The sequence below is a fragment of the Bombus pascuorum genome, chromosome 6 (genome assembly GCF_905332965.1).
Source record: "Bombus pascuorum chromosome 6, iyBomPasc1.1, whole genome shotgun sequence".
Taxonomy (NCBI): domain Eukaryota; kingdom Metazoa; phylum Arthropoda; class Insecta; order Hymenoptera; family Apidae; genus Bombus; species Bombus pascuorum.
In genome coordinates this window covers 16628312-16655040 of record NC_083493.1, presented here as the reverse complement: position 1 = coordinate 16655040, position 26729 = coordinate 16628312, and the positions used below count along the sequence as shown (strand labels likewise).

The window sequence follows — 26729 nt, the reverse complement described above, 5'->3', positions numbered from 1 at the left end:
CAAACAACTAACGAACTTATTACACAATTGAATAGTTAACAAACTTACCTAGCATAGTCGTCGCCCAGTTGTTGATGTACACGCGGATCTGTCTCATCCTTGATAACATCGTTAGCAAACCATGTGGCAGTGGGCTTGGGGAAGCCAATGTAAGGCACGTGAATGGAGAAGTCTTCGCCAGCGCGAACAGTGATGTCGCGAACTCCTCCGAGGTCCATGACAGGTTTGTTGGGTTGTTCCTCGATAACGATGGGATTACTTGGTCGGCTTGGATCGCTGTTACCGACGTCGTTCACTGCGATCACTCTGAAGAGGTACTCCTCACCTTCGGTGAGTTTCGGTACCGTGTACACGTTGGTCGGTATCAGAGCGCCATTAACGTCGTCCCATTCGTCCTGACCTCTCTGTTTCATTTGGACGATGTAGCCTCTGATCTTAGCACCACCGTCGCTACGTGGTGGTCGCCAGCTCAACGTTACAGAATCTTTCGTTATCCTGTCAGGTTTCGGTGGTTCGGGAGCATCAGGACGCACTAAAATAAATTGGATGATCAGAATATGAGAACAATCGTTTATCTTTTGGCGATCTGTCGAAACATCGTGACCGTAGCTGGAAAGAAACGAGTAACCATTTTGTTATACTTACAACGTTGATGTCCGGCGGTAATAGGTTCAGTCGGTTTGCTGGGTTTACCAGGTCCAGCTTCATTGACGGCAATAACTCTGAATTCATATTTAGATCCTTCGTGAAGATCTTGCACCGTGAACGTCGTATTTGGAGTTGGATAGTTGTTGACTTTGAGCCATTCGCCACCCCGTTCTCGTCTTTCCACGTAATATCCTGTAGACAGGAGAATTAATCGGTAAATTTATACATCAATTAATATACATATAGTAATAATTTAACAGAACGTAATTTAATTAGAAAATTACAAACAGGAGGAGCAGATGGAATTTGTCTTTTATTGGAGATGTCATAGAATACTAGAACACGATTTTGAAAGCACGAAAATGCTCCTGTAGAAAATATCCAAAATAGTATACTCGTTAGTATACTCGACATTTAACAAATGAAACAGACCTCTATTTTGATTCCACTTTCTTTAGTTGTATTATATTTAATTATATAGAAGAAAAGAAAAGAATGATGTCTCACCGGTAATAGGCTTGCCACCAGTATTGAGCGGTGGATTCCACAAAAGACTACAGCTGTTGGGTGTGTATCCAAGGATTTCGGGTTGACTGGGTGCGTCTGGTGGATCGTATGGACTCTTGGCGACGACTGGTTTGCCTTCCAATGGTTCAGACACGCCGTACATATTTTCAGCTCGTACTCTGAACACGTATTTCTTGCCCTCGGTAAGACCTTTGGCGGTATAGCTTGTTCTCGGACAGTATCCTGGTGTTTGACGCCAGTTATCGGCTCCATACTCCGATACCTCAACGATGTAGTTCGTGACGTCGGATCCACCATCATCCAGAGGTTTGTTCCAGGATAAGGACACGGACTCCTGCGTGGTGCCAGTGTATTGTAGGGGACCTTGGGGTGGTCCTGGTCTATCGACCACGATAACCTCGATGTCGGCTGAATCTTTTCCATGTTCGTTCGTCGCTGTGACTGTGTAAATACCGCCATCTTCCCGGACTGATTTTTCGACCAACAAATTCGTGTGATCGCTCTTGGTTTCGGTCTGAAAGTTATTAGAAAATTAACGGTTGAGATATTACCGATTTGCATGAGTCGACACTCATACGCAACAGATCTGAACCAAAGCTAAACCATTTGCTTACCGATATTCGAAGAGTTTCGAGGAGAGGCTTCGAGTCTTTGGTCCATTCGATAGTGGGAGTTGGCGCTCCGGACAATGGAATGTTAACGTTGATGGGTTCTCCGGCACGCACCTTGATCTTACGTCCAATCAGCGCGTCCAAATTCAATTTCGGTTTCTCTTTCATCGGTTTCGCGATGAATACGGAGGACGTGTCGCTAGGTTTGCCCGCGCCAGCGGCGTTTATAGCAGTTACTCGGTATTCGTATTGATGACCCTCGGTCACATGGTCGTCGTAATATTCAGCATATCTCGCTGGCTCTTTGGTCAATTTCAACCAGCGGCCAGTTGCGCGATCACGCCGTTCCACGTCGTAACCGATGATCTTCGATCCACCGTTGCTGATCGGCGCCAACCATTTGATCTTGATGTGGTCTTTGTCCGCGTCGACACATTCTGGCTTTCCAGGTTGTCCAGGCACAACTGAATAGAACAAACAATTTGTTAGGGTTTCCCAGTAAATACAGCCGGCAAGTATAATAATACTTGTGAGCCGTAGTATACATATCCGATGATAGAGTAGAGAATTTACCGAATTGGTTCTTGGCGACGATCGAGTGATCTGTGGTCAAAGGATCTGAGCGGCCTTGAAGATTCTCCGCGCATACCCTGAACTCGTAAGTCGTACCTTCCAGCAATCGCGGTACTGTGGCGTGATTATACTTGGGATTGACGTGAGTGACAGCTGGTACCCAGCCACCGCCATGGGTCAAGTCACGTTTCTCGATTACGTATCCACTAAAAAGGATCGCAAAAAGCGTTGTATTATTTTGCGCTAATACTTTGTTTCGTCAAATCGCCAATTTAAGACGTCGGTACTCACGTGATCTCGCTACCACCGTTATCTTTAGGTGGTTTCCACGACAAGGTAACCGACTGGCTTGTGATCTCTTCGTACTGCAGAGGACCTTCCGGTGGACCAGGTCTGTCGAGAACGATAACTTGGAAGCTACCTTCGTCTATTCCGCTGCTGTTCTTCAACAACAAGTGATACAATCCGGAATCGGATCTTTGGGCGTTAACAGTGTGAACAATGGTGTGATAACCGATCGAGGTAACAGTCGTTCTATCGGTGGTCAGTAGATCGCGACTTCCAACGGTCCAGGTAACCTCCGGAGTCGGTTCACCGACGAAGTCGATGTCGACGTGGAAGATGAGACCAGCCTTGATTCGAATGTCTTGCAAAGGCGTCTTGATCTTTGGAGCCACTGAAATATTGAATTATTTTATTAATAAAATGTTTGGATAGTTCGTAGTAATAATCAGGCTGTGGATGTTTATGCAAATTTATATTTTTGCGAATACATAATAGAAGTTGAATATAAATAGAGATTTGCTTCATTCTTTACATATGTATTGTAAAGAATATTTAATAATAATGCATGATCATCCGTAATCGAGAAACAACGAATACAGTAAAAATATGCTCACAGTAACGAGGTTTGGCAGTGATGAGATCGCTTGGCTCCGATGGCTCTGATTGTCCAGCAGCGTTAACAGCAATTACACGGAATTCGTATTCTTGTCCTTCCGTTAAGTCAGGGACAGTTGTATTTGTTTGATTTGGTGGAACGTGAACCGCGTTGACCCAGTATGGACTACCCTTTTCTTTCTTCTGTACGATGTATTCTGTAATGGGAGAACCACCATCGCTGCTTGGTGCTGGCCATTGCAGATCGACGTGATCTCTGTCCCAGTCTGTGATCTGTGGTCTTCCAGGAGCGTCGGGTTCGTCTACAAATACGAAATCGTAATTTCTATTAGATCTGTAAACTTCCTGTTAACTTTTAAAGTGTGATTTCTCCTTGTTTTCCTTGTAATTTACATCGTTCCGTTTTTTAAGGAATTTGTTACTATAATCGATGTTTTATAAGTCATTTTTTATGATATAAATAATTAGAAATCCTTGAATCGTTCATAGTCGAACACTAACCGAACAAATTCTTAGCGATGATACTCTTTGGTGCTTCGAGAGGATCGGATTCTCCAATGGTGTTGACAGCTTTCACACGGAACAGATACTCCTTGCGATGCGTCAGTCGCGCTACTTCGTGGCTCAATATCGTGCTCATGCCAGCATCGGACCAAGTGCCTCGCGACAGATCCATTTTTTCGATAATATAGTGCAATATGGGGCTGCCACCATCGTCCAATGGATGGCCCCAGGCCAAGTGACAACCTTCCTTCGTGATTTTGCTGATCTCGAGCGGTTTCTGTGGTGGTGATGGCCTGTCGAGGACGGTGACTCTGGCGCTCGAACTGAAACATTTTATTTCGCTTTATCCAACTACACTAAACTAAACAGAAGATTCGTTGTAGAGTATACATATCGTATAAACGGAGTCCTACTACACTTAAGTTCCACTTTATCATACAAATTTGAATTTACATAGACACCTATAGTCTAATTATCATAGATCCGAAATTACCTGAATTTCCCGTGTTCGTTCTCCAAAGTGAGAGTGTAACGGCCAGTGTCAGAGCGAACAGAGAATGGAATCTCAAAGGTGGTTTCGGTATGAGTAGTGTACATTTCATGGCGAGAGTCGGCCATGATCACCTCTCCCTCCAGGGTCCAAGTGGCCGTAGGTTTAGGCGATGCTTGGATAGGGATGATGTAGCTGATCTTCTGTCCAGCTCGAACAACCAAGTCGCTCAGTGCATGTGGATCGAAGGATGGAGCAACTGTGAGAAAAATGATCATACGTATACTCTTTGTTCAAAAGATAAACTCAAGTAAAGTTAAAGAACATTAAATTTGAACGTTGTGTTTAAGTTTGAAAGTACATTTTACACAGAAAAAAGAAGAAGAAAGGAATTCTTTACTTACGGAAACGTGGTTTTGCAACGATAGGGGAAGAAGCTTCGGATGGCTCGCCAGGACCAGCTTTATTAACAGCGATGACCCTAAACTCATATTCTTGTCCTTCAACGAGGTCCGGTACCCTGGCGCTAGTTTTAGTTCCATCGATTTCCAAAGCCTTCTCCCACGTACCGAAACGAGGTTTCTTTTCGATGATATATCCCGTAATAGGTGAACCACCATCTTTTTTCGGTCGTGTCCATTCCAAGTCGACGTGATCCTTGTCCCAATCAGTGGCAACAGGTGTTCCAGGTTTGTCAGGCTTGTCGTACGGATCTTTCGCAGTAATGGTATCCATACCAGTGAGCGGTAACGATTCACCTTGCTTGTTCACCGCACGCACACGGAACTGATAGTCGTGGCCTTCGATCAGGTGATCCACGTGTGCATAAGTCGAGGAAGCTTCCGCTACTGGTACCCATCTCATGTTTTCTGTATCCATCTTCTCCACCTGGTAATATAGAATTTCCGAACCACCATCGTCTTTCGGTGGGCGCCATTTCAGGTCGCAACCGTTCTTTGTCACGTTGTCGATCCTTAAAGGTCCCTCCGGTGGTGCTGGAATGTCGAGGACGTTCACAGTTAAGGTGGCGCTGTCTTTGCCGTTGATGTTCTTCGCTTCCAGAGTGTACACGCCGGCATCGGAACGTTTCGCTTCGATCACACGAACTTTGGTGTTGTAGTCTTCGTTTATGATCTTGATGCGATCGCTCGGCACGAGTATCGTGCCCTTCAGCGACCATTGTTTGGTTGGTGGCGGTTCGCCGATAACAGGAACGTCGAAGTCGTAGAAGCCACCGGCTTTCACTTTCACGTCCAGCATGTACTTCCTGTCGATCTTCGGAGCAACTGAAAATGAACATTTTTTTATCGATATATATACCTTTGATGAGAGGGGCAGGGGAAGAAAAGAGATAAAGAGATAATTACGGTTCTTAGGTCGAGCCAAGTGAGATTTAGAAGCGTCAGAGGGTTCACCAGGGCCAGCTTTGTTAACAGCCCTAACGCGGAATTCATAATGCGTGCCCTCCACGAGATCGGGCACTTTTCCACGATTTACGTCACCCTCGACTTCTGCGCACTTCTCCCAGGTAGGACTATATTTGTCTCGTTTCTCTATGATGTAACCAGTAATAGGTGAACCACCATCTTCTTGCGGACGATCCCATTGAAGTTCGACAAAGTCCGAGTCGTAGTCGCTGACGGTCGGGGTGCCAGGTTTTCCCGGTTCGTCTAAAGATAATAATTATGTTTAATAAAAGAAGCGATCCAAGTTATAACGAGATTGTAGATTTTTACGTAAATTTATATCCTTATAAAAACAAGTAAAGAAATAAAATCTGAATAGAGATTTCTTTGGTAGTGGCACATGAGTCGTAGGACGATTCGTGACTGACCGAGATCGAGAGTGACTCGTGTTGTCGTTTTGCCTCGGGGTATTGACACCGTTCCGATGTACGAAATTTAAAAGTAAACAAACTCCGGGCAAAACAATATCGTCGCTACGTGCAACCGGCAACCGGCAACCGGCAACCGGCAACCGGAGTCGAATACAAACTTTCCAGTATAAATAGACGAACAAGCTCTCTAGGACATTCATTATTCATTATCCTTATAGCGAGTAGCATTGATTGATTGAGAGTGATTTTTAAATATATCTGACTATCACAAGTATTCACTCGTTTCGTCATTTAAAACAACACGTTTGATATTGACCACAGCTTTTCGTATTAAAAATTACGACGAGAATTCTACATTGGATATTTCAGATATTTTTTGATATCATACTCTTCATATGCAAAATAATACGAAACTTAATATACTTGAATCAATTGATATATAAACGGTACAATAAAGACAATGGCGTACAAGTATTTACTGTAGCCACTATGAATGAATTTCTCATGGAACGACCTAATATTTCTTTACTTCCATTCATAAGATTACGAACCTGCGTAAATATGGTTCGTATAAAAATATCGAATGAAAGTTCACACTAACCGAATGGATTTTTCGCTTCGATGCCCTGCATAGCCGTGAGCGGTTCCGATTTGCCTTGCTTATTAACCGCGCGGACTCGGAACTTGTACTTATGACCTGGCGTAAGCCCTTCAACCTGCAACGAGGTCTGCGGACCGTCCGTCTCTCCTGCAGGAACCCAGCGGCCAGTTGCTTCGTCCATCTTTTCCACGACGTATTTGTCGATCGGTTGGCCACCGTCGTCTTCCGGTGGTTTCCACGATAATTTGCATCCTTCCGCGTGCACGTCAGACGCTCTGAGCGGTCCTTGAGGTGGACTCGGTTTGTCCAGAACCGTTACCTTGACAACTGCTTCGTCCATGCCATTTATATTCTCGGCAGTGATAGTGTATCTTCCAGATTCCGCTCTGGTAGCATTTCTGACGCTGAGAGTCGTGTTGTAATCCACGTGTTTTACTTTGATACGCTCTGTCGGTCGCACCTCGCGTTTTCCCAACATCCATTTCGTGGTTGGAGGAGGTTCACCCGAAACCTTCACGTCGAAGCTGAAGTTTTGACCAGCTTTGATTCTGACCTCTACCAAATTCGTACGATCGATCTTGGGTGCTAGGTTTCGCGGCTTGGCAATGATCGTTGGCGTCGGATCCGAAGGTTCGCCAGGGCCAGCCTTGTTTACGGCTCGCACGCGGAACTCGTAAGGTTGGCCTTCTATCAAGTCAGGGACAGTGGCTGACGTTTCATCCGCTGGTACCTCTACGGCCTTCTCCCATTCGCCGTATTTGTCTTTCTTCTCGATTATGTAGCCAGTAATAGGCGAGCCACCGTCGTTCGCTGGCGGTGTCCATGCGAGATCGACGTGGTCCTTGTCCCAATCGGTGACACGCAGATCGCCTGGTTTATCTGGTTCGTCTAAGAATTTACAATAATAAACGTAATTAAACATGTCGACGACGAACGAGCTCGCTAACGTTACAAGCAGATCAATTTTTCGTTACTCACCAAATGGATTCTTAGCTATGATCGTTTGTTCCGCTTCCAGAGGTTTAGACTCTCCCTCGGCATTTACCGCGCTAACTCGGAACAGATATTCTTTGCCCGGTGTCAGTCCACTTACCTCCAGGTCTATTGAAACGCAAGAAAGTTTATTCGTTTATCTGACATTACAACCATATTTCTGTATAATATGATTAGAATATTAAAAATTGTACGTGTAACATCGATCTAGAGAAATGCAAGCTAAAATAATTATGGGACTTACTAGGTTCGGTAGATCGACCGCAAGGCACCCAGCATCCAGTCTCTGGGTCCATTTTGTCCACTTGATAGTACTCGATCGGGGTGCCACCATCGTCTTTCGGCCTCTTCCATTTCAACTTGCATCCCTCTTTGTGAACATCCGTTACTTGTAGCGGACCTTCCGGTGGCATTGGTTTGTCCGTGACTGTGACTTGTATGGTGACAGAATCCCTTCCAGAGGAGTTGGTGGCTGTGACACTGTAATCGCCGCTGTCGTCGCGCGACACAGGACGAATGCTGAATTTGGTGCTATAATCGGAATTGTCTATCTGCACTTTCCTATCGGAATGCAGAGGAATAGCTCCGTATCGCCACTCGATGTGTGGTGGAGGCTCGCCGATCACATTAGCGTCGAATCTCAGTAACGAACCAGCCGACAGAGTAACATCACGCAAATTGCGCCGATCGATCTTGGGTGCCACTGTCGAAATGAAATTTATATGTAAGTCATCGCTCGATCAAGTGCCAAAAATCGATTTCACTGATGATTATTTATAGACCATTGGGTGCGTTAATGATCGGTATGATTGGTATCGTTAATGATGTCTATCCGGAAATTATGTATGGTATTATATTTGCGACGAGGATACTGCTTCTTTTGTCTCAGGGATACACGGCGATGGTAAGTAAGTTGGATCGTTGCCACGATCGTTGAAAGATAGCTTCTTCGAAACTCGATACACTTCGTTAAATCGATAACGAGGTAACGTGAGAACGAGTAACGTTATTGAAAAATGTAAAGTAACGTATTGTTTCATCGAGATATGAGAAACAGAATATGTTGGAATAATATTAATAGCAATGATAATACTAAATATCGTTAATGAGTTAGTGCATTGAAATTAATCACGAAATACTTACGATAGCGTGGTTTAGCGGTGAACGTCTTGCTGGTATCGCTAGGCTCTGACTGTCCGGCTTTGTTCACAGCTATCACGCGGAACAGATAATCGTTACCCTCGATGAGCCCGTGAACGAGACCCTTCGTGGTCGGTACTTCGATTTCCAAAGCCTTTTCCCACATTGTACTGTATTTGTCTTTCTTTTCGATGATGTAGCCGGTAATGGGTGATCCACCATCGCTGACCGGTTCTTTCCAAGTAAGCTCAACCTGGTTGGCGGTCCAATCGACTGGTTCCGGCGCACCAGGAGGACTTGGTACAGCTGAAAAAAGTTGTCACTGTTAAATTTCTTGCGGGGCTTTTAAGCTCGTTCGTTCGTTCGACTGTATCGTTGCAGAATGGAATGTTTAATTTACGGGTAATTAGAATCTAATAATTTCACTTACTGAATGGATCTTTCGCTACAATCGAGCTGAATGTTTCCAGTGGTTCCGATTCTCCTTCTTTGTTGAGCGCCTTCACTCTGAACTTGTATTCGTGTCCAGGTGTCAGTCCTTCCACCTTCATTTCCGGTCCTGTCGTCTTACCGACTGGTAACCAAACACCAGTGTCTGGATCGAATTTCTCCACGAGGTATCCCTCGATGGGTTCTCCACCGTCGTCCTTTGGTTTTTTCCACTTGAGCGTGCATCCTTCTGCGTGAATATCGGACACTTCCAGTGGTCCCTCTGGTTTGCCAGGTTTAGCTGCGAAAGAACCATAGGCGTAAGTAAGTCGCGCAAGTTTATACAAATTTAGATAAATATTTATACGAGACGATATTTATCGGAATAACGCTCGACTCTAATTCGAAACAACGAAATAAACGAATACGTACAGACAACGGTGACTTCGACTTCCGCAGTGTCGGATCCATACTGATTGACAGCTGTGATCTTATAAATGCCGCTGTCTTTTCGTTCGGGTTTGTCGTTAAAGAACTTGGTATTGTATGGAACGTTCTGTATCCTGCGGAACGTTGTTTGTTGAATGCTCTTGTTGTTGAGAACCCATGTAACATCTGGCGGTGGTTCGCCGATGATTTTCACGTCGAAGTGGAATCCTTCGTTCTCGCGTACTGTGATGTCGCGTAAGTTCTTCCTGTCGATCTTAGGTGCAACTGTTGGAAAAAGAATCGATCAATCGATACTTCAGTCGAGACGATCGATAACTCAGTTTCTTAGGAGTCAAACTGATCTCGATTGTACCTTCTGTTTTTAACCGAGTATGCGATTAGCGTTCAATTTTTAATACGGAACTGATCAGTGTGGCTTCTACGCGACTCGATCGATTGTATAAAAATTGGAAAAATTCTTACGTCGTCGACTCTTGGCTGTAATCGGTTTGCTGGTTTCGGATGGTTCACCGGGACCAGCAACGTTAACAGCTTTCACGCGGAACTCGTACTCGACACCCTCGTCGAGATTATCGACGCGTCCTTTGCAATCAGGTCCGGTTTCACAAGCCTTTATCCATCGTGGACTGTCTTTCTCGCGCTTCTCAATTATGTATCCAGTGATTGGAGATCCACCATCGGTTAAGGGTGGAGTCCATCTTAGGTCTATGTGATCCTTGTCCCAATCGGTTGCCTCTGGTCGACCAGGCGGCCCAGGTTCGTCTATAAAACGAATGTGGTGATTCGTCTTCGGTCTTTTTTTTTCTTTAATTTTTTAATTTTTTTTTTAATTTTGATTTCGAGAATACAACGACGTGCTTTGGAACACTTCGGATTGTTTCGAAACTAAAGTTTAAACCATCATTATCGAACGTCGGTAAAGAAAATCGACGTTAAAATAAAAAATACAACGAATTATAACAAATATACGATTAATATGATAAATCAATAAATGTTTGAAATACTAACCGAATGGATTCTTGGCTACGATTCCGTGTTCAGTTTCCAAAGGTTCCGATTCGCCTTCAGCATTCACAGCGCTAACTCGGAACTTGTATTCCTGACCAGGTACCAAATTTTCCACTACCATAGTAGGTTCCTTCGTGCGTCCCACTGGAATCCACCTTCCTGTTTCAGTGTCCATTTTCTCGACCACGTAATGATCCAGAGGTGTGCCACCATCATCCAGGGGTGGACTCCATTTCAGTGTGCATCCTTCTTTGTGCACGTCGGATACTTTAAGCGGGCCTTCTGGTTTGCTAGGTTTGTCCAAGACCAAAATCTCGATCGACGCTTCGTCTTTTCCAGAGCTGTTCTCTGCTTTCAGCGTCAACGTGCCAGTATGAGCTCTGCTAGCGGACGATACCAAGAACTTGGTTCTGTAATCTTCCAATTCGATGGTCACCGCGCCAGCAGACTCCTGTTTGGCTTTGTTCAAGAACCATGTTTTCGTTGGAGGTGGTTCACCGGTAACTTTCACGTCTAATCGAATGTGAGTGCCAGCCTTGATTGTTAGATCTTTCAAGTTGGTACGATCGATCTTGGGCGCTGCGTAACGATCCTTGGCTACTAGACTGTCGCTTGGTTCACTGGGTTTGCTCTGACCACCTTTGTTCACCGCTTTCACACGGAACTGATACTTCTGTCCTTCAACGAGATCCTCGACTCTGCCTTCTGTTTTGTTTCCAGGAACTTCAGCCGCCTTCTGCCATTTGCCGTATTGATCTTTCTTTTCGATGATGTACTTCTCGATCGGCGCACCGCCATCCTTCTTTGGCGCTTTCCACTTTAGGTCTACGTGGTGCTTCGACCAATCCTTCAGATCCGGCTTGCCTGGAGCGTCTGGCTCGGCTACGATAATACAGCAAGATTATGAAAATTGTACCGAATGGCTAGGAATTTGAAAGAGAAGATATTGTATATCATGGTGGTACGAATTTAAGCAGAAAAGCTTCAAAATCCCCGGTATACCGAAGTTGAAATAACATCTACTTACTGTAAGGGTTCTTGGCAGTGGTTGGAATCGCCGTCTCCAATGGTTCTGATTCACCTTCGGAATTGACAGCCTTCACGCGGAACATGTAGTCTTTGCCTTCGTTGAGGCCGGTGATCTCTGCTTCTGGAGTCTTACTCGTGCCACAAGGTACCCATCTTCCGGTATCAACGTCCATCCTTTCAATGACATAGTGATCGACTGGCTCGCCTCCGTCGTCGTCGGGTTTGTCCCATTTCAATTTGCATCCCTCTGCGGTCACGTCTGACACCTCGAGCGGTCCCTTTGGTTTGCCAGGTTTGCTCAATACCTGGAAGGAAAAATAATTTATCGTTTGTTCTTTTCTTTTTACAACCTCTCTCTCTCTCTCTCTCCCTCTTTCTCTCTATCTATGTACGCTACTCAAAATTATCAGAGTAGTATCTTAACGTACCTGGAGCTCGACATCGACTTGATCGGTACCGCTGTCGTTCTTGGCAATAACAGTGTAAGTTCCAGCATCCGATCTTTGTAATTTGCTTATAATGAAGGTGGTGTGATAGTCTTCATTTTCGATCTTAAGACGGTCCATGCTCTTAAGCACAGCGTCCTTGAGCTTCCAAGTAATGACTGGTGGTGGTTCACCTTGTATATCTGCTTCGATTCGTAACATTTGTCCCGTTCGCATAATCTTCTTCTGTAGGTTTTTGCGATCGATACGTGGTGCCACTTTACGAGATGAAAAAGAAAAAGAATTTATCAGTATCAGACAATATATGGGAAATTCGATAAGAAAGAAGAGGCGTGTAATTCTTAAACAGGTTCCACGAGAACACAAGCTTCTACGAACTTCCTTGAACGAGTTTAGCTGTGAAACGGTATACTATGACCTATACACTTACAGAATCGCGGTTTAGCCACAACGCTCTTCGAGGTATCGCTGGGTTCACCGGGTCCGGCTCTATTGACAGCGACTACTCTGAACTCGTATTCGTGACCTTCCTCGATGCCATCGGTGACCTTGGCAGTAGTGCGATCTCCAAGAACATTAGCAACGTCTATCCATTGCCGTCCTTCCTTGTCTCTCATCTGCACGATATATTTCTCAATTGGAGCACCGCCATCGTCCTTCGGTGCTGTCCATTCGAGATCAACGAAGTCCTTGTCCCAGTTTCTGATTTCTGGACGACCAGGTTTGCCAGGCTCGTCGAACGGATTTTTCGCTATGATAGACTTGTCCGCTTCCAAGTCGTCGGATTCACCTTCGCGATTTACCGCTTTCACACGGAATTTGTACGGCTTGCCTTCCTGGAGTCCGGTTACCGTAACTTCCGGTTCCACGGATTTCGCACAAGGAATCCATTGTCCGGTAAGAGGATCCAACTTCTCGATCTCATAGTATTCGACTGGCACACCGCCGTCGTCGTCGGGTTTCTCCCATTTCAATTTGCAACCGTGTTTATTCACGTCGGAGATTTCTAGAGGACCCTGTAACGCAAAATGGTAATTCCTCACTGGCCAGAAGTCTTACAATTTTTAAAGAATATAATTTATTTGTAGCTTTTCGAAAGAGTCTGATCCTTTAAATTTAAAATTATGCCTTACTATCGAATTCGTGTAGGGTTACAGCTAACTCTAAATAAGGGATTTTCATTGAATGAATTGGAATATTACTTCTCACGATATCGAATTATTGTGATTTCAATAATTCCAGATAGGTATTCGTAGTTGTAATAATTTCTACGAAATTGTATTCCAAATTGTTACTTTATACCGTGCTATGCAAACAGGGAATGGAAATGTAGAAATGATTTCAACAAAATACGTACTTTTGGTTTGCTTGGTTTACCGATGACGATTATTTCGACATCGGCACTGTCCTCGCCTACTTCGTTCTTTGCTGTAATTACGTATTTTCCGGTATGAGCCCTCTTAGTCTTCAGGATGAAGAATTTGCTATTGTAGTCGATGTTGTCGATACGGATCGTATCGTCCGACTTAAGTTCCTTCTCTTTAAAGTACCAAGTTACATTTGGTGGTGGCTCACCAATGATATTCACGTCCAAGGTTACGGTGAGACCAACTTTTACAGTTATCGGTTGCAAATTGGTACGATCGATGAATGGTTTCACTGTAACAGGACGAAACGAAAATTTAGTTATTGCTCGATTAACTCATCGACTAGCGATTCCTGTTTTTTACTATGTTAATTATTATATGTATAATTCCATAGATTCTAAGCGATCTTCAGCATTTTTAATATCAGCAAAAATAAAACGTTGTAGTGACCATTGTATTTTCCTCGGATAAGTTTAGACTCAAGTGGAATTTTACTATAATCGTAGAATATTTAATAGGAATAATATTAAGATACTCACGCCAACGAGCCTTGGCAGTGTGAGGATTGGTAGCCTCGCTAGGTTCACCAGGACCGGCCTTATTTACTGCTCGAACTCTGAACTGATATTGATTTCCTTCCTCTAGTCGGGTCACTGTTCCCGTGCAAACTGGTCCATCGACCTCTGCAGCCTTTACAAAGGCCGTACCAAACTTATCTTTCATTTCGATTATGTATCCTGTGATAGGCGCACCGCCGTCTCGAATTGGCGGCTCCCACTTCAGCTTCACCATGTTCTCAGCCCAATCGATGATCTCTGGTAGACCAGGCGGAGCAGGTGGATCTGAATGTTCAAGTTTAAGCGTTGTTACGACGCGTTTTTCAGAAAGCTAATTACCTAATGTTAACAATTAAAAATAAGATCGAAACCCGGAGAAGAAACAAACACGTTATCTAATCACCGTGAGAAATTAAAATCTAAAATTTTCCAAGTAATTCTTCGTACCATAAGGATTTTTAGCGACGATGGGAACATCTGTCTGCAAAGGTTCGGATTCTCCTTCCTCGTTTACAGCCTTGACGCGGAATTCGTATCTCTTTCCAGGTTCCAAACCGGTAAGAGTGATCTCTGTTTTTTCAGGATCAACCATCCCAGCGGATACCCATCGACCTGTAGTTATATCCATCTTCTCTACCAAGTAATTAGACAGTGGCAAACCACCGTCGTCTCTCGGTTTGTTCCACTTCAATTTACATCCCTCCTTGTGAATATCTGTCACTTCCAACGGACCTTCTGGTTTTCCAGGCTTATCGAGAATTATAATTTCAACGTCAGCCTCGTCCTGTCCGGAATCGTTCACAGCTTTGATGGTGTATTTGCCACTGAGCTTGCGACTAGTGTTGGTCAACTGAATCTTTGTCAGATAATCTTCGTTATCGATCTTCACGTTGGCTCCGGTTTGCAGCTCTGCACCACCGAAGCTCCAGGTGACGGTTGGTGGTGGTTCACCTTCGATGTCGACTTCCAGTTTCACCGTTTGACCGGCTCTCACTTTGATCGTTTGCAATTTGTCACGGTTGATGTGTGGTTTCACTGAAAATCGAAAATTAAATAGTAACATCTGCGAATCTATTGCAACGAGCAGATTGCAAATGCAAATATTCCAAATATATCAGCAATATGTTGAATTTAAGTTTAATATATGCAGATATATAAATGCGATTTGAGATGAACGTTACAATGAACAGTTTTTATCGATAATAATTGTTATACATTTGCAGAATCATTCGCAATCTAATTAAGAAATTAGATTTATCGACGAACACATTGCCGAAAGATACTCACAGAATCGTGCCTTTGCAACATGTGGCTTGGTTGAGTCGCTTGGTTCGGATGGTCCAGCTTTGTTAACGGCACGCACACGGAATTGATAAACGGAGCCCTTTTTAAGGCCTGTGACGCGCCCCTTTGGTTGCGGCGATTGAGTTACGGTAGCTTCTACCCAATTTGTCGATGGTTTCTCTTTCATTTCTATTATGTAACCCGTAATAGGTGCACCTCCCGTATCTTTTGGCGGTTCCCATTTCAGGTCGACACGATCCACGTCCCAATCTTCCAACTCTGGTACACCAGGCTTACTAGATACGTCTAAAAATTGTTCAGATGATTAATTTTTTTCTCATTCGATTAAAAATACCCTATGAATGTCTACTACGTCAGAATGTTGATGATACTTTGGTTGGTTTGTGTTAACAATGCACGCATTTTATTAGAATATAAGAGTATACTAATGACAAATTAATGATTAAAGATGATCAATCTACAGCATTGCGTGAAATGTGAAGCATAAAGTATCGTCTTACCATAAGGATTCTTTGCAAGGGTCGTGCTATCAGTGACCAGTGGTTCGGATTCGCCTTCTTCGTTAACCGCTTTCACCCGGAATTCATATTCGTGACCTTCTTGGAGGCCTTTAACGTCCATTTCGGTATCCGAAGTGCGTCCAACCGGGATCCATCTTCCAGTGGATTTGTCGAGTTTCTCCACTACATACCCAGTAATAGGTTTACCACCGTCGTCTTCTGGTTTTCCCCATTTCAATTTACAACCGCTCTTCGTGACATCGGATACTTTAAGAGGACCCTCCGGTTTTCCAGGAGACGCTATTAACATTTATAGTCATGTATATTAGGTATTATCAGATATTGTCGTATAAATAGATACTATCATTCCTTAAAGAGAAAGATTATTGCGTTGTAAGTAATATACTAGAGTTTCTGAATAGTGTATTGCTGAATTCTGGTAGCTGGTATTGCTTATCTTCCAGCGATTTACATTATTTTCTACTGATTAATAATTTAAGTTACTTAGTACCGGTGAGCACTGGTGAATTACCGAGACTAGTAATTGTGCCCAAATCGTTACTGATGAAATACAGTCACTAGTTTTGGATACTTCTTCGGTATATCTTTTGCCAGTTTTCAATAATCTTCTTCTATAAGGAATGTTCCATAAAATTGCATCGTTAAGGATTGGACATCAGAGTTAAACTTACAAAGTATGGTAATTTCGACCTCGGCTTCGTCTTCACCGTGTGCGTTGACAGCCTTGATCTTCCACACTCCAGTATTTTTACGCACGCTATCGGTAATACTAAGTTTCGTGTTGTAATCGACATTGACGATTTCGATATTTTCGCCAGTTTTAACTTCTTGGTTCTTGTGATACCAAGTGATTTCTGGAGGTGGTTCACCGCGAACGTCCACGTCGTATTTGATCGGTTTGCCAGCTCGTACGGTGATAGGCTTCAAGTTTGTACGATCGATTCTGGGTTTCACTATTACAAAAGAAGATGCAGGTTCGATGTAAGGTTTGGAAGAACTAGATATCATAAAGTATAGTATCAAATAAGAATGGAATACTTACGGGATTTGTGTTTGCATATCTGCATCTTCGAGGCGTCCGATGGCGGAGATGGTCCGGCTTTGTTTACAGCAATAATCCTGAATTGATATTCTCCTCGCTCCTTCAAATCGCCTACCTTGGCCTCCAGTTGACTTCCAGGTACCTCCATCGCTTTTTCCCAGTCTGGTTTATAACGATCTTTCTTCTCGATGATGTACTTCTCGATCGGTGCACCACCATCGAAATCCGGAGCAGTCCATTTCAAACTTATGGACTCATTGTCGTAGTCGGTTATCTCAGGTGTTCCAGGTTTATGCGGTTCGTCTAGAAATTATCAGTAGAAATTGGCGTGAAAGATTTGGCGATCCATTATACGTTCTGATCATTCTACTGTTCTTTTACTGTCAGATCTCAAAGATATAGCAAAGGTAATATAAATATCACTGTGTTTTTCATTTTCATCGTTTTCATCATGTTTTACCAACAAATTTATATTAAAATTTATTATTTTCGTTTCTCCTATATTTCTTCTCTTTTAAAATATAAGAATTTCAAAAATATAAGCAAGACATATCGATATAGTACTTGTACTCTGCGTTTCGCTTTGAATCGCAGCTTTCATACCTACCATATGGATTTCTAGCGATGATCGGACGTTCGCTCTCAAGTGGTTCGGAATCACCTTCGTCGTTGACAGCTGTAACGCGGAATTTGTACTCGCCTCCTGGATTTAATCCAGTCACCTCGAATTCGGTATTCGGTGCATTGCCTGGAACTTTTCCCACTCTGACCCATTTGCCAGTTTTCGTGTCCAATTTTTCGATCTCGTATTCTTTGATCGGGACACCGCCATCGTCTTCCGGTTTTTCCCATTTCACCTTGGCTGAGGTTGCTGTAATGTCCGTCACTTCTAACGGACCCTTCGGTGCTTCTGGCTTGCCTGCGTAACAAAAGCAACTCCATTAACTCTCCTGTGGATACTCGGCTACACATTTGTAGCGGCACTCGACACCAACTAGTGTCGGACAACGGCAGCGCAGTTTCTACCGAACTGCCCTGTTTCTGCGACCAGGTTTTCAGGACAGAGATAGGAAGAAAAAACAATATCGTATATAAGCGCCGCACTACAGCGACTTAAATCTAATTTATAAATTGTGACGCTAAAAAATGTAATTCCGACACACAAAATATCGTATGGCTATGTCGTACCGTCACGTATCGGTACTTTTGCCTAAACTACCCTACAACCGAAATTCATTGTTTATTGTAAATAACATACGCATGTATTACTCATCTTCTTGGACAATAAAAGTTACAAAAAAAAAAAAAAAAAAAAGAAAATAAAACGACGGCAGCGCAGTGGTTAGCGCCTTAGGTTACGGACGTTCGGGACCCGGGTTGTTCAAATCCCGGCAACCGTAGTTATTTGTCACCCACAAATATTACACCTCAAATTTACAAATTTTCTTCACGAACTCTTATGTTCTTGCGAAAGTAATCAAGGGCTGAATAAGATAATTAAATAAGAAGTTCTGTCAAATTTTCTAATAGACTTATAACTGATTTTAAGAACGTTCGGAACTTACCGAGAACTGTAAGTTCGACAGTCTCTTCGTCCGTTCCGTTAGCGTTCTCCACTTTGAGAGTGTATCTTCCGGTATCTTTGCGCATCGCGTTCACGATCGTAAAGTCTGTGTGATAATCGACGTTATCGATCTTGATGCGTTCCGTGTTGGTTAGAGGGATGTTATCCCTCCAAATCCATTTAATTTCTGGTGGTGGCTCTCCGATGATGTCCACAGACCATTTGTGCGTACGTCCCGCCTTGATGATTACGGATTTGAAGTTGGTTCTGTCGATTCTTGGTTTAACTAAAATTCAATAATAAAATTAACGTAAATTGATCGAAGTTTTCGAATACTTATGAACAGCGTTTGTACGTTGAAAGCGAACTTACGGTTCTTGTGTTTGCAGAGGTGGTTGTCGGTAGGTTCGCTGGGTTCACTCGCGCCTGCTTTATTATGAGCACGAACTCGGAATTGGTAAATCATTTTCTCTTTCAGGCCTTCGACCTTCACTTCCGGAGTGGCGTCAGCGGTTTTCGTTACCTCGACCCAATCCACCGCAAATTTGTCTTTCATCTCAACAGTGTAGTGAGTGATTGGCCTGCCACCGTCGCTCTCAGGCTTCTGCCATTTCAAGGATACGCTAACGTTGTCGTAATCGTAGATTTCTGGTTTACCAGGTTTGCTGGGCTCATCTAACGGAAACCAAGAGTTTTAAAGTTAAAGAATTGCAAACATTGGAGATTTGAGGCTGTAATATCATAACGTAAATGAGCTTCCAGGTGTAAACCACGTCCTTATAAAAAGAAAAACGGGGATTGATCCACACGTTGATCATTTATGGAAAGCTTGAAGGTGATAAAACGCGCAAAGTGCGCTTAAAGTGCAGAAATATACGGAGATCACAGGAGAAAAAGACGACAAGTACGTTTTTTAACACATTTTCCATAAAATGTGTGATTTACACTCGAGAAAGCTTTGATTATAAAGACTGCGAACATCGTTGACTCCTCGTAAGCTATTAACGATTCTATTTACCGTATGGATTCTTGGCAAGAATAGCTTCGTCGACTTCCAGTGGCTCGGATTCACCTTCCTTGTTCACAGCTTTCACGCGGAATTTGTATTTCTTCTTCGGAGTCAAGCCACCGAAGGTGAAGGAGTAATCGTTTGGTCCGACTTCTCCGGCAGGGATCCATCGTCCAGTGTCCATATCCATTTTTTCCAAAACGTAACCGGTAATATCGGTACCGCCATTGTCTTCCGGCTTTTGCCACTTCACTGTTACGTGATCGGATCGGACTTCTTCCACTTTCAGCGGACCAGTTGGTTTCGATGGCTTGTCTGCAGAAAGATAAAGAAACGATGTGCAAAAGGTTCTCACGATATCAATAAAAAGGTTCGTCAACGAACACATAGGATGGAATAATTTACTATTTTACTTTGTAACTTCCTTAGAAGCATTTCCCAAAGAATCTGAATAATTTGTGCGATTGCGAAAAGGATGACCGAAAGTTCTGAGCCATTGAATTTATATTCTGGTTCAGTAAGCAATACAGCCATAAATTGAAAGAAACAAAAACTTACCGAGTACAACAACGTCACCGACGCTCTCGCAGGTTCCAGAGCTGTTGGTCAGAACCAGCTTGTATTTGCCTGAATCTGGTCTAGTCGTTTTTCTAACAGTAAGCACCGTGTTCCTTTCATATTTATCGATAGTGATTCTTTCCGCTGCATCTTGAACAACTTCTTTTTGTCCGAGGAACCAATGGACTTCCGGCTCGGGTTCACCGGCATACTTGATATCGTATTTGATAACTTGTCCTTTCTTTATGATGAGATTGGTCAAACCATCGCCAACGATGTACGGCTTGACGAATCGAGATTTGGCGATAATTGGCTTCGTAGCGTCCGAAGGTGCACCAGGTCCGGCCTTGTTCACGGCTCTGATTCTGAATTCGTATTGGGTGCCTTCTTTCAGACCGTCGATGGTAGCTGCTGTCACGTCTCCTTCGATTTCTTTGCCCTTCACCCATTCTTTACCAAACTTCTCTTTGTACTCGATTATGTAGCCCGTAATCGGTGCACCACCATCGCTTTCTGGTTTCGTCCACTTCAAGTCAGCGTGATCTTTGTCCCAGTCCACCACCTCCACGTCCGTCGGTTTACCTGGCTCGTCTGTTAACCAGAATTACTTTTCTCATAATTTTGTCAGGATCATATTTTTTGCTTATTTATACTTGAAAGATTTTGATTGGAAAACATAGCAATTTCAAGGAATTTTAGTTTAGAAAATGTCTAAGAATCCTAACTTAACGCGTTCACCATGGCGTCGATTTCCAGTAATTGTGCGTTCGCAATACGAACGTATAACCCGTCTATTAACCCGTAACTGGTTTGATGACCGTTTCGCCACGTAGACAGAAATATTCAGAAATTTACAAAAGGTGATATCGTGGGTTACACGTACATCAAGTTATACATTTATCGACGATACAACACTTTACGACGTATACTCTCAAAATTACCACAAAGACGATAATTCCTAGCGTTGCGTAGATTCCGCTTGTCCAGTTACGGATTTAAAGTAAACTATTTCATACGTACCCCATGGATCTTTCGCGAGTACTGGTTTGGCGAACATCGCGGGTTCGCTGGAGCCAAGTTTGTTCACCGCTCTGATACGGAATTTGTATTCTTTTTTCGCTACGAGGTCTTTGACTTTGTAAACGCATTTTTCGCCAGGCTTAACTTCGCCGACACTGTCCCATTGTGCCTTCTTGCTGAGATCGAGACGTTCGATCACGTATTGAGTGATTGGTGATCCACCGTCGTCTTTCGATGGTTTGAAAGACACCACGCAAGAGTCTTGGAAGATCTCGGTAACATCAACGTCAGTAGGAGGAGCTGGCACATCTAAACGAGGTTTGAACGATTAAGTTAGTTACAACGAATGGCACAGTTATCGTTCGTCGTTGGGAGAGAGGCGAGTGAAACGGTACACCAAAGTCGAGAGTAACGATCTGCAAAGTTTTCAGGGAGAAAATGGTAGAAGACATTGTGGGAAGTCGAAAAATTAGGTTGCTCTTTTTATACAGATTGGAGAATGAAGAAGCGAGTAAGAATGAATCTTGTCTAAAATTAAAAATTTGTTTTAGGGTGAAAAGTGTTTTAGTGGACAGTAAAATAACTTTACGAGAAACGAACAGAACACGTCTGAGCAATAGTAATGGTGTCGGGATAGAAATGATCGATCAAAAGTCGGATTACCTTGCATATTGATATCTATATCACTGACTTCTTCTCCTTGGTTGTTACCAATCTTTACTTGATAGATACCAGATTGGTCATGAGAAGGTTTCTTGATCTTAAACGTGATTTTGTCTTCGCCTACAACTATTTCTACATCCTTCAACGGCAATGCTTTGCCGTCTTTCATCAGTTTAGCTTCTACCTGGCTCTGTTTCGTTCCTTCGACTATGGACGAGAATAATAGTTTTAGAAAACGAATCTACATGATAAAAATTAGTATTTCCTAATCACAGCAAATGAAGATCAAGTAGCGATAAATTATTCCTCGCGATCTCGGTTTCTAATTACTTACGAGTCTAACAGTACGATATATCCAAGAATAACTTTTAAGAAGATCGTTAAATTGCTATAATCGCAGATTAAATCTCTATAATTTCTTGGAATGGAAGTATACGTATTTCCAAAGAATCAAGTCAACTCGTAACAAGGAACTTACTCTTGTAAGGAACAACGAACACAAGTGGTTGGCTGCAAGGACCTTCGACTTTATCGGGGATTTCAACGATCGGTTTGCTCTCGCCCTTCTTTACAGTCAGTTTACAGCTGCTCGTTAACTGTCCGCTCTCGCATGTAATTTCACCATCATCGCTCATTTCTAGTCTATTGAAGACTAGCTGATGCTTGCCACCACCTAAGTTCTTGATCTCGATCCTCTCACTGGGTTCGATCTTTTGGCCATTAAACAAGAAGATGGCAGGTGCGGTCTGATCTTGAAGCTCCACATCCAGCACCAATTTTTCTCTTTCCACTGCCACTGTGTCCTTCAACTTCTTGTTGAATCGGTTCGCATCTGAGGAGTTTGGTTATTAAATTAATGTAACATCCGATAGATAGATAGATCTTATACAGTCTTTCTGCTGCTAGATCAACTTACAGTTTATAACTATTTCGGCTTCAGTCTTGTCAGCGTTGCTCACGCACGAGTATTGACCGGCATCTGTGACTTTCACATCCTTGATGATAAGCTTCCTCTTTCTGCCCTCTTCCTTGATCTGTACCCTGTACGATATTAATAGTATCTGTATTAAAATTCTACGTTTATGAGAAGCACAACGACAAAGACTATACGTGTATTTAATTTATGTTAATTCCACGATTCGATCTTAATGTTGTTAATTGACCAAACGTACTTGTACTTGCTCTTGGTAAAATTAATTTTAAATTGTAGCACGTTGTATCTTTCTTGCGAAAAGATCAGTCTACGTTCTATATATATATATTGTTAGTATAATTTTTTAATCAGTATTTATTGTCAGTATAATAATTGATAGGCGGAATATTTGCAGCTCAAAGGAATTCGGTTTTGAAAGGATCGAGAGGATCAAATCTCAAACGACGTCGTTACCTCTTGTCAGGTACGATCTCCTGGTCACCTCTGAACCATTTCACTTCGCCACCAGCGTCATCCAACTCGCAGACGAGCGTTAACGTTTCCTTTTCTACGATCTGCTGGGACTTGAGCACCTTTACGAACTTATAAGGATACTCTGCACGGAAGAAGGGATATTTTAGAATTTGCAAACATCATCGATCGCCAGAGTTTATAAAATATCTAGGATAACGTTTTCCTAGATTAAAACATACCAACTATAGTTAGAACCGTTTCAGTCTTGTCGGTTTGTTTGTTAATCTTACAAATGTAATCGCCGCTATCTTCAAGCGTAGCGCTCTTTATGGTTAATCGACAAACGCCATTCATGTCCTTCGACATACTGTACGTATCGCCCTCCTAGAGATATTAATTAATCGTTTTTTTTTTACGTATTTTGTATTTTCAATTGTACAATGTACGAGAAATGAAATTGTAATCTTAAAAGCTTCACCTCCAACTTCGTTTTTCCTTTGTACCACGAAACTTGGGCGAGGTTGGAGCTAACTGTACATTCCATGTAAACTTCATGCTTAGTGTAACCACTTGTTTTCTTAGCCAGTGGTTTCGTGAATGTGTAAGTTGGGTCTGGTTCTGTGTAACAATAAATCAGTAGCTCGATATATTCTAGCCAAGATGATATATTGTGACTTATAGTCCAAGTATAATCGAATCTATGGTAAATAGAATGTTAATAAAAAAAGGAGAAAAAAAGAACGAATAGAAAATATAGAAAGGACAAAGAGTAGAAAGGACAACTACTTAACAAATTTAAAAACAAATACAAATTTCAAAAAAAAACCAAACTCTGTCCTCTTATTTGGTTTTGGAACAAGTATCGCTGCGTATACTACTAGTCCTTGTACACAGTTTGCGAATATCCATCGATACTAGGTACTAACCTTCAACGTTGAGGAAAGCTGTGCTGGAGATACCTGAAATTTCAATTTTATACTTTCCGGTATCCTCGACCTTGGGATTCATAATAATCAGTTGGTAACAATCTTCTTCGTTCTTGAACTTGTATTTCGACGAAGGGAACAGTTCCTAAATAAGACAAGCAAATTTCTTGAAAAATTTCCCAATAAACCTTTCAATTAATATCTATTTTATTATTTGCCAATTAATTATTCAGTAATAATCGGGTGCAAGAGGATCATAGCGACGTAAGCTGGTTCAGTACCATTTTTCATAAAACGCTATTATATCGTAAACAGTTAGAAGGAACTGATCGTATCCTTTCGAGTGGTGGAAACGTATACCACGGCAGAGAATAAAATTGCAACTTAATTCGGCAGCAAACTAAAACGACGACGTTCGTAAAAATCAAAGTACGCGTTGAAATTCAAATTCTTGAAATTTTGACCGAAACCGCTATGACGTTGGAACACCCAATCGATGAACAAATATAACAGACTTCTAGCTGTCGGAATAAACGGATAAAAAAGAACGAGAGACTTACGTCCTTTCGGAAGAACCATTTTGGTTTGCAGTTCGGTTTCGAGAAGTTCGCCTCGAAGACCACCTTCTTGTCTTTGCCTTCCTTGGCATATTGGTCCACCAGTGGTTTGAGGAAACTTTCCTGTTTCTGTGAATACGAAAACTCTGTTAGCGAAGGATTCTTCGTTAAGAAATTTCCATCAGATCTAAGAACACCGCCAAGAACGACAACGTTGCTGGGCATACAAGGAAGATGAAGAGTCAAAACGTTTAAAAAAAAGAAGGCGCCACAAACCAACGGATGTCTCGCTAGGCGAGGTAAAAATATGTACAAAATTGCCCCAAAAATAGAGAAAAATTCTCGTCGACGAGGACGAAGCGTTGGAAAGCCGCTGTAGCTGGAAAATTGTAGAAAAAAATAACGGAACAGCACAAAAATAAAATGTCGGCCGTAAAAAGGTTCGATAGAAGATTGTTGTCGAAGATAGTGAGAAGTGACGATGGATGAACGTATATATAATACATATATATGAGAAAGAAGAATAAAGTTGTCGAAACAGACCGTGTATAAATTTGATAGATTTGAGGAAGAAGGTGAGAATAGAAGAAACAGACGTAGGAGAAGAGAATGAGAGAGATATCGTAAAAGACAAAGAGAGAAAGACGAGTGGTCTAGTCGTTGAAGAAACGATAAATAAAGAGGAAAATAGTGAATCGCATTCTCATAAGAAAGAGCGAGAAAGAGCGAAAAATATAGAGATAGGGAGGAATAAAAGTGAAAGACATCGATATCACGCTGGTAGATCGTGAAACTGTGTTTCGAGTTTCAAGTTGTCGAGGAATACGATCCAACCTCCGTCTTGGTGAAATGGTGCAGGGTCGGCCAGTCGGGAATTAATTCGGCGAGAGAGGGTCTACGAGATCCACTACTCTATAAAACAACAAAAATCGTCTACGATCACAGTCTGATTTACTACACGGGTATCTTCTTCGTTGAGGCTGATGGCAGGCAAAGTATAAAGCGTAAGAAAATCGTGTTTTTAATAGAAATCGAGCTTAGTGGTTTGCTTGTGTGGGTAGTCTTCTCTTTCCAAATAATTTCAGAAAAATAACCAATGAAAATATTAGTCGTATTAATTTCACTAGTTTACGACCTAGCAAGGACCAACGTTGACGCAACGTTTCCTTCGAAATCTTTTTTCGATTAATTTAATCTACGTTATCGAATCATGTCTTTCAACACCGAAGTTGTGAAACATATTCTCTGCTATTAATTCTTGTTTCCTCGTTGTTGCTTCCTTCACTCAGCTCTTATTACGATTTTAACAAGTTCTAAAGAAATCCAGCTATTTACAGAACTACGAAAGATAAACTTTCTTCATATCATGAAAATCTTAGTCGCGTTTCTAATTTGTACACGCTACGATCCATCTTTTATACCGAGATATAAAGCGATACGTAAATTGTTTGACGTTTCTGGATAAATTTATCTCGGTAAATTTACGTGGATTTCTTCAGAACTTGGTAAAATCGAAAGATCTCGGTGGCTGAAGCGACGACGACGAAGAAAGCAAATTTAACGCGTTACTCGATACCGATGCGTGGTCCTTAACTGGTCAACGGAAAATCGTTGAAGCCGAGCTCCTCTAGAAAAAAGAAGCGCAGGCCAAAGCAGGTGAACTCAATGGATCGCGAGAATTTCATCGTTGACACAGCAACCCTGAAGCAAAGAAACTGAAAAACGCGACGGAAAGTCTCGCGATCGTCTCGGTCGTTAAACGGGACAATTTACATGTTCCTAGCTTCCTTCGTAGTTCTCGTAAAAGTAACCTTTTACGGGTGTCACGTAAAACTGCTTGTATTTGTTGAAGCTTTGCAGGGTGGAAGTGTAGGCGTTTAGTCTGTCCTTCGAAGCTTTTAACCCTTTGGGGACGTGGTATACGCAATGCCAAATTTTATCAACGCGTGTACAAAGAGTACCACGATTATAACTAAACTACGGATGTTTGCGCAAATTTATATTTTTACAAACGCGACCGAAGAAATGGATCCTACGGACGTTCGTTTCACCTCATCGAATATCAC

General features: G+C 42.5%; 1 protein-coding gene across 29 annotated transcripts in view; it reads right to left on the bottom strand.

The window, feature by feature from the left end:
* The window catches only part of LOC132908258 (twitchin), an 81342-nt gene that overhangs the window by 12025 nt on the left and 42588 nt on the right, over window positions 1-26729 (bottom strand). For all 29 annotated transcript variants that reach the window (XM_060962062.1, XM_060962063.1, XM_060962064.1 and 26 more), the window contains 43 exons: window positions 24667-24792; window positions 24107-24251; window positions 23659-23798; window positions 23420-23564; window positions 23181-23322; window positions 22710-22834; window positions 22272-22625; window positions 21794-22000; window positions 21131-21439; window positions 20111-20701; window positions 19562-19867; window positions 18916-19218; window positions 18545-18829; window positions 17587-17898; window positions 16980-17282; window positions 16609-16890; window positions 15917-16216; window positions 15399-15701; window positions 14559-15146; window positions 14094-14396; window positions 13545-13846; window positions 12618-13203; window positions 12170-12444; window positions 11740-12046; window positions 10713-11594; window positions 10167-10466; window positions 9687-9968; window positions 9256-9555; window positions 8829-9131; window positions 7930-8388; window positions 7671-7793; window positions 6693-7580; window positions 5622-5924; window positions 4659-5540; window positions 4258-4513; window positions 3762-4087; window positions 3260-3562; window positions 2652-3036; window positions 2361-2566; window positions 1791-2251; window positions 1156-1690; window positions 646-840; window positions 49-532 (listed from right to left, as the gene is read on the bottom strand). In XM_060962062.1, the coding sequence (XP_060818045.1) occupies window positions 49-532; window positions 646-840; window positions 1156-1690; window positions 1791-2251; window positions 2361-2566; window positions 2652-3036; window positions 3260-3562; window positions 3762-4087; window positions 4258-4513; window positions 4659-5540; window positions 5622-5924; window positions 6693-7580; window positions 7671-7793; window positions 7930-8388; window positions 8829-9131; window positions 9256-9555; window positions 9687-9968; window positions 10167-10466; window positions 10713-11594; window positions 11740-12046; window positions 12170-12444; window positions 12618-13203; window positions 13545-13846; window positions 14094-14396; window positions 14559-15146; window positions 15399-15701; window positions 15917-16216; window positions 16609-16890; window positions 16980-17282; window positions 17587-17898; window positions 18545-18829; window positions 18916-19218; window positions 19562-19867; window positions 20111-20701; window positions 21131-21439; window positions 21794-22000; window positions 22272-22625; window positions 22710-22834; window positions 23181-23322; window positions 23420-23564; window positions 23659-23798; window positions 24107-24251; window positions 24667-24792 (14912 nt within the window). The remainder of the gene's footprint in view (window positions 1-48; window positions 533-645; window positions 841-1155; window positions 1691-1790; window positions 2252-2360; window positions 2567-2651; window positions 3037-3259; window positions 3563-3761; window positions 4088-4257; window positions 4514-4658; window positions 5541-5621; window positions 5925-6692; window positions 7581-7670; window positions 7794-7929; window positions 8389-8828; window positions 9132-9255; window positions 9556-9686; window positions 9969-10166; window positions 10467-10712; window positions 11595-11739; window positions 12047-12169; window positions 12445-12617; window positions 13204-13544; window positions 13847-14093; window positions 14397-14558; window positions 15147-15398; window positions 15702-15916; window positions 16217-16608; window positions 16891-16979; window positions 17283-17586; window positions 17899-18544; window positions 18830-18915; window positions 19219-19561; window positions 19868-20110; window positions 20702-21130; window positions 21440-21793; window positions 22001-22271; window positions 22626-22709; window positions 22835-23180; window positions 23323-23419; window positions 23565-23658; window positions 23799-24106; window positions 24252-24666; window positions 24793-26729) is intronic.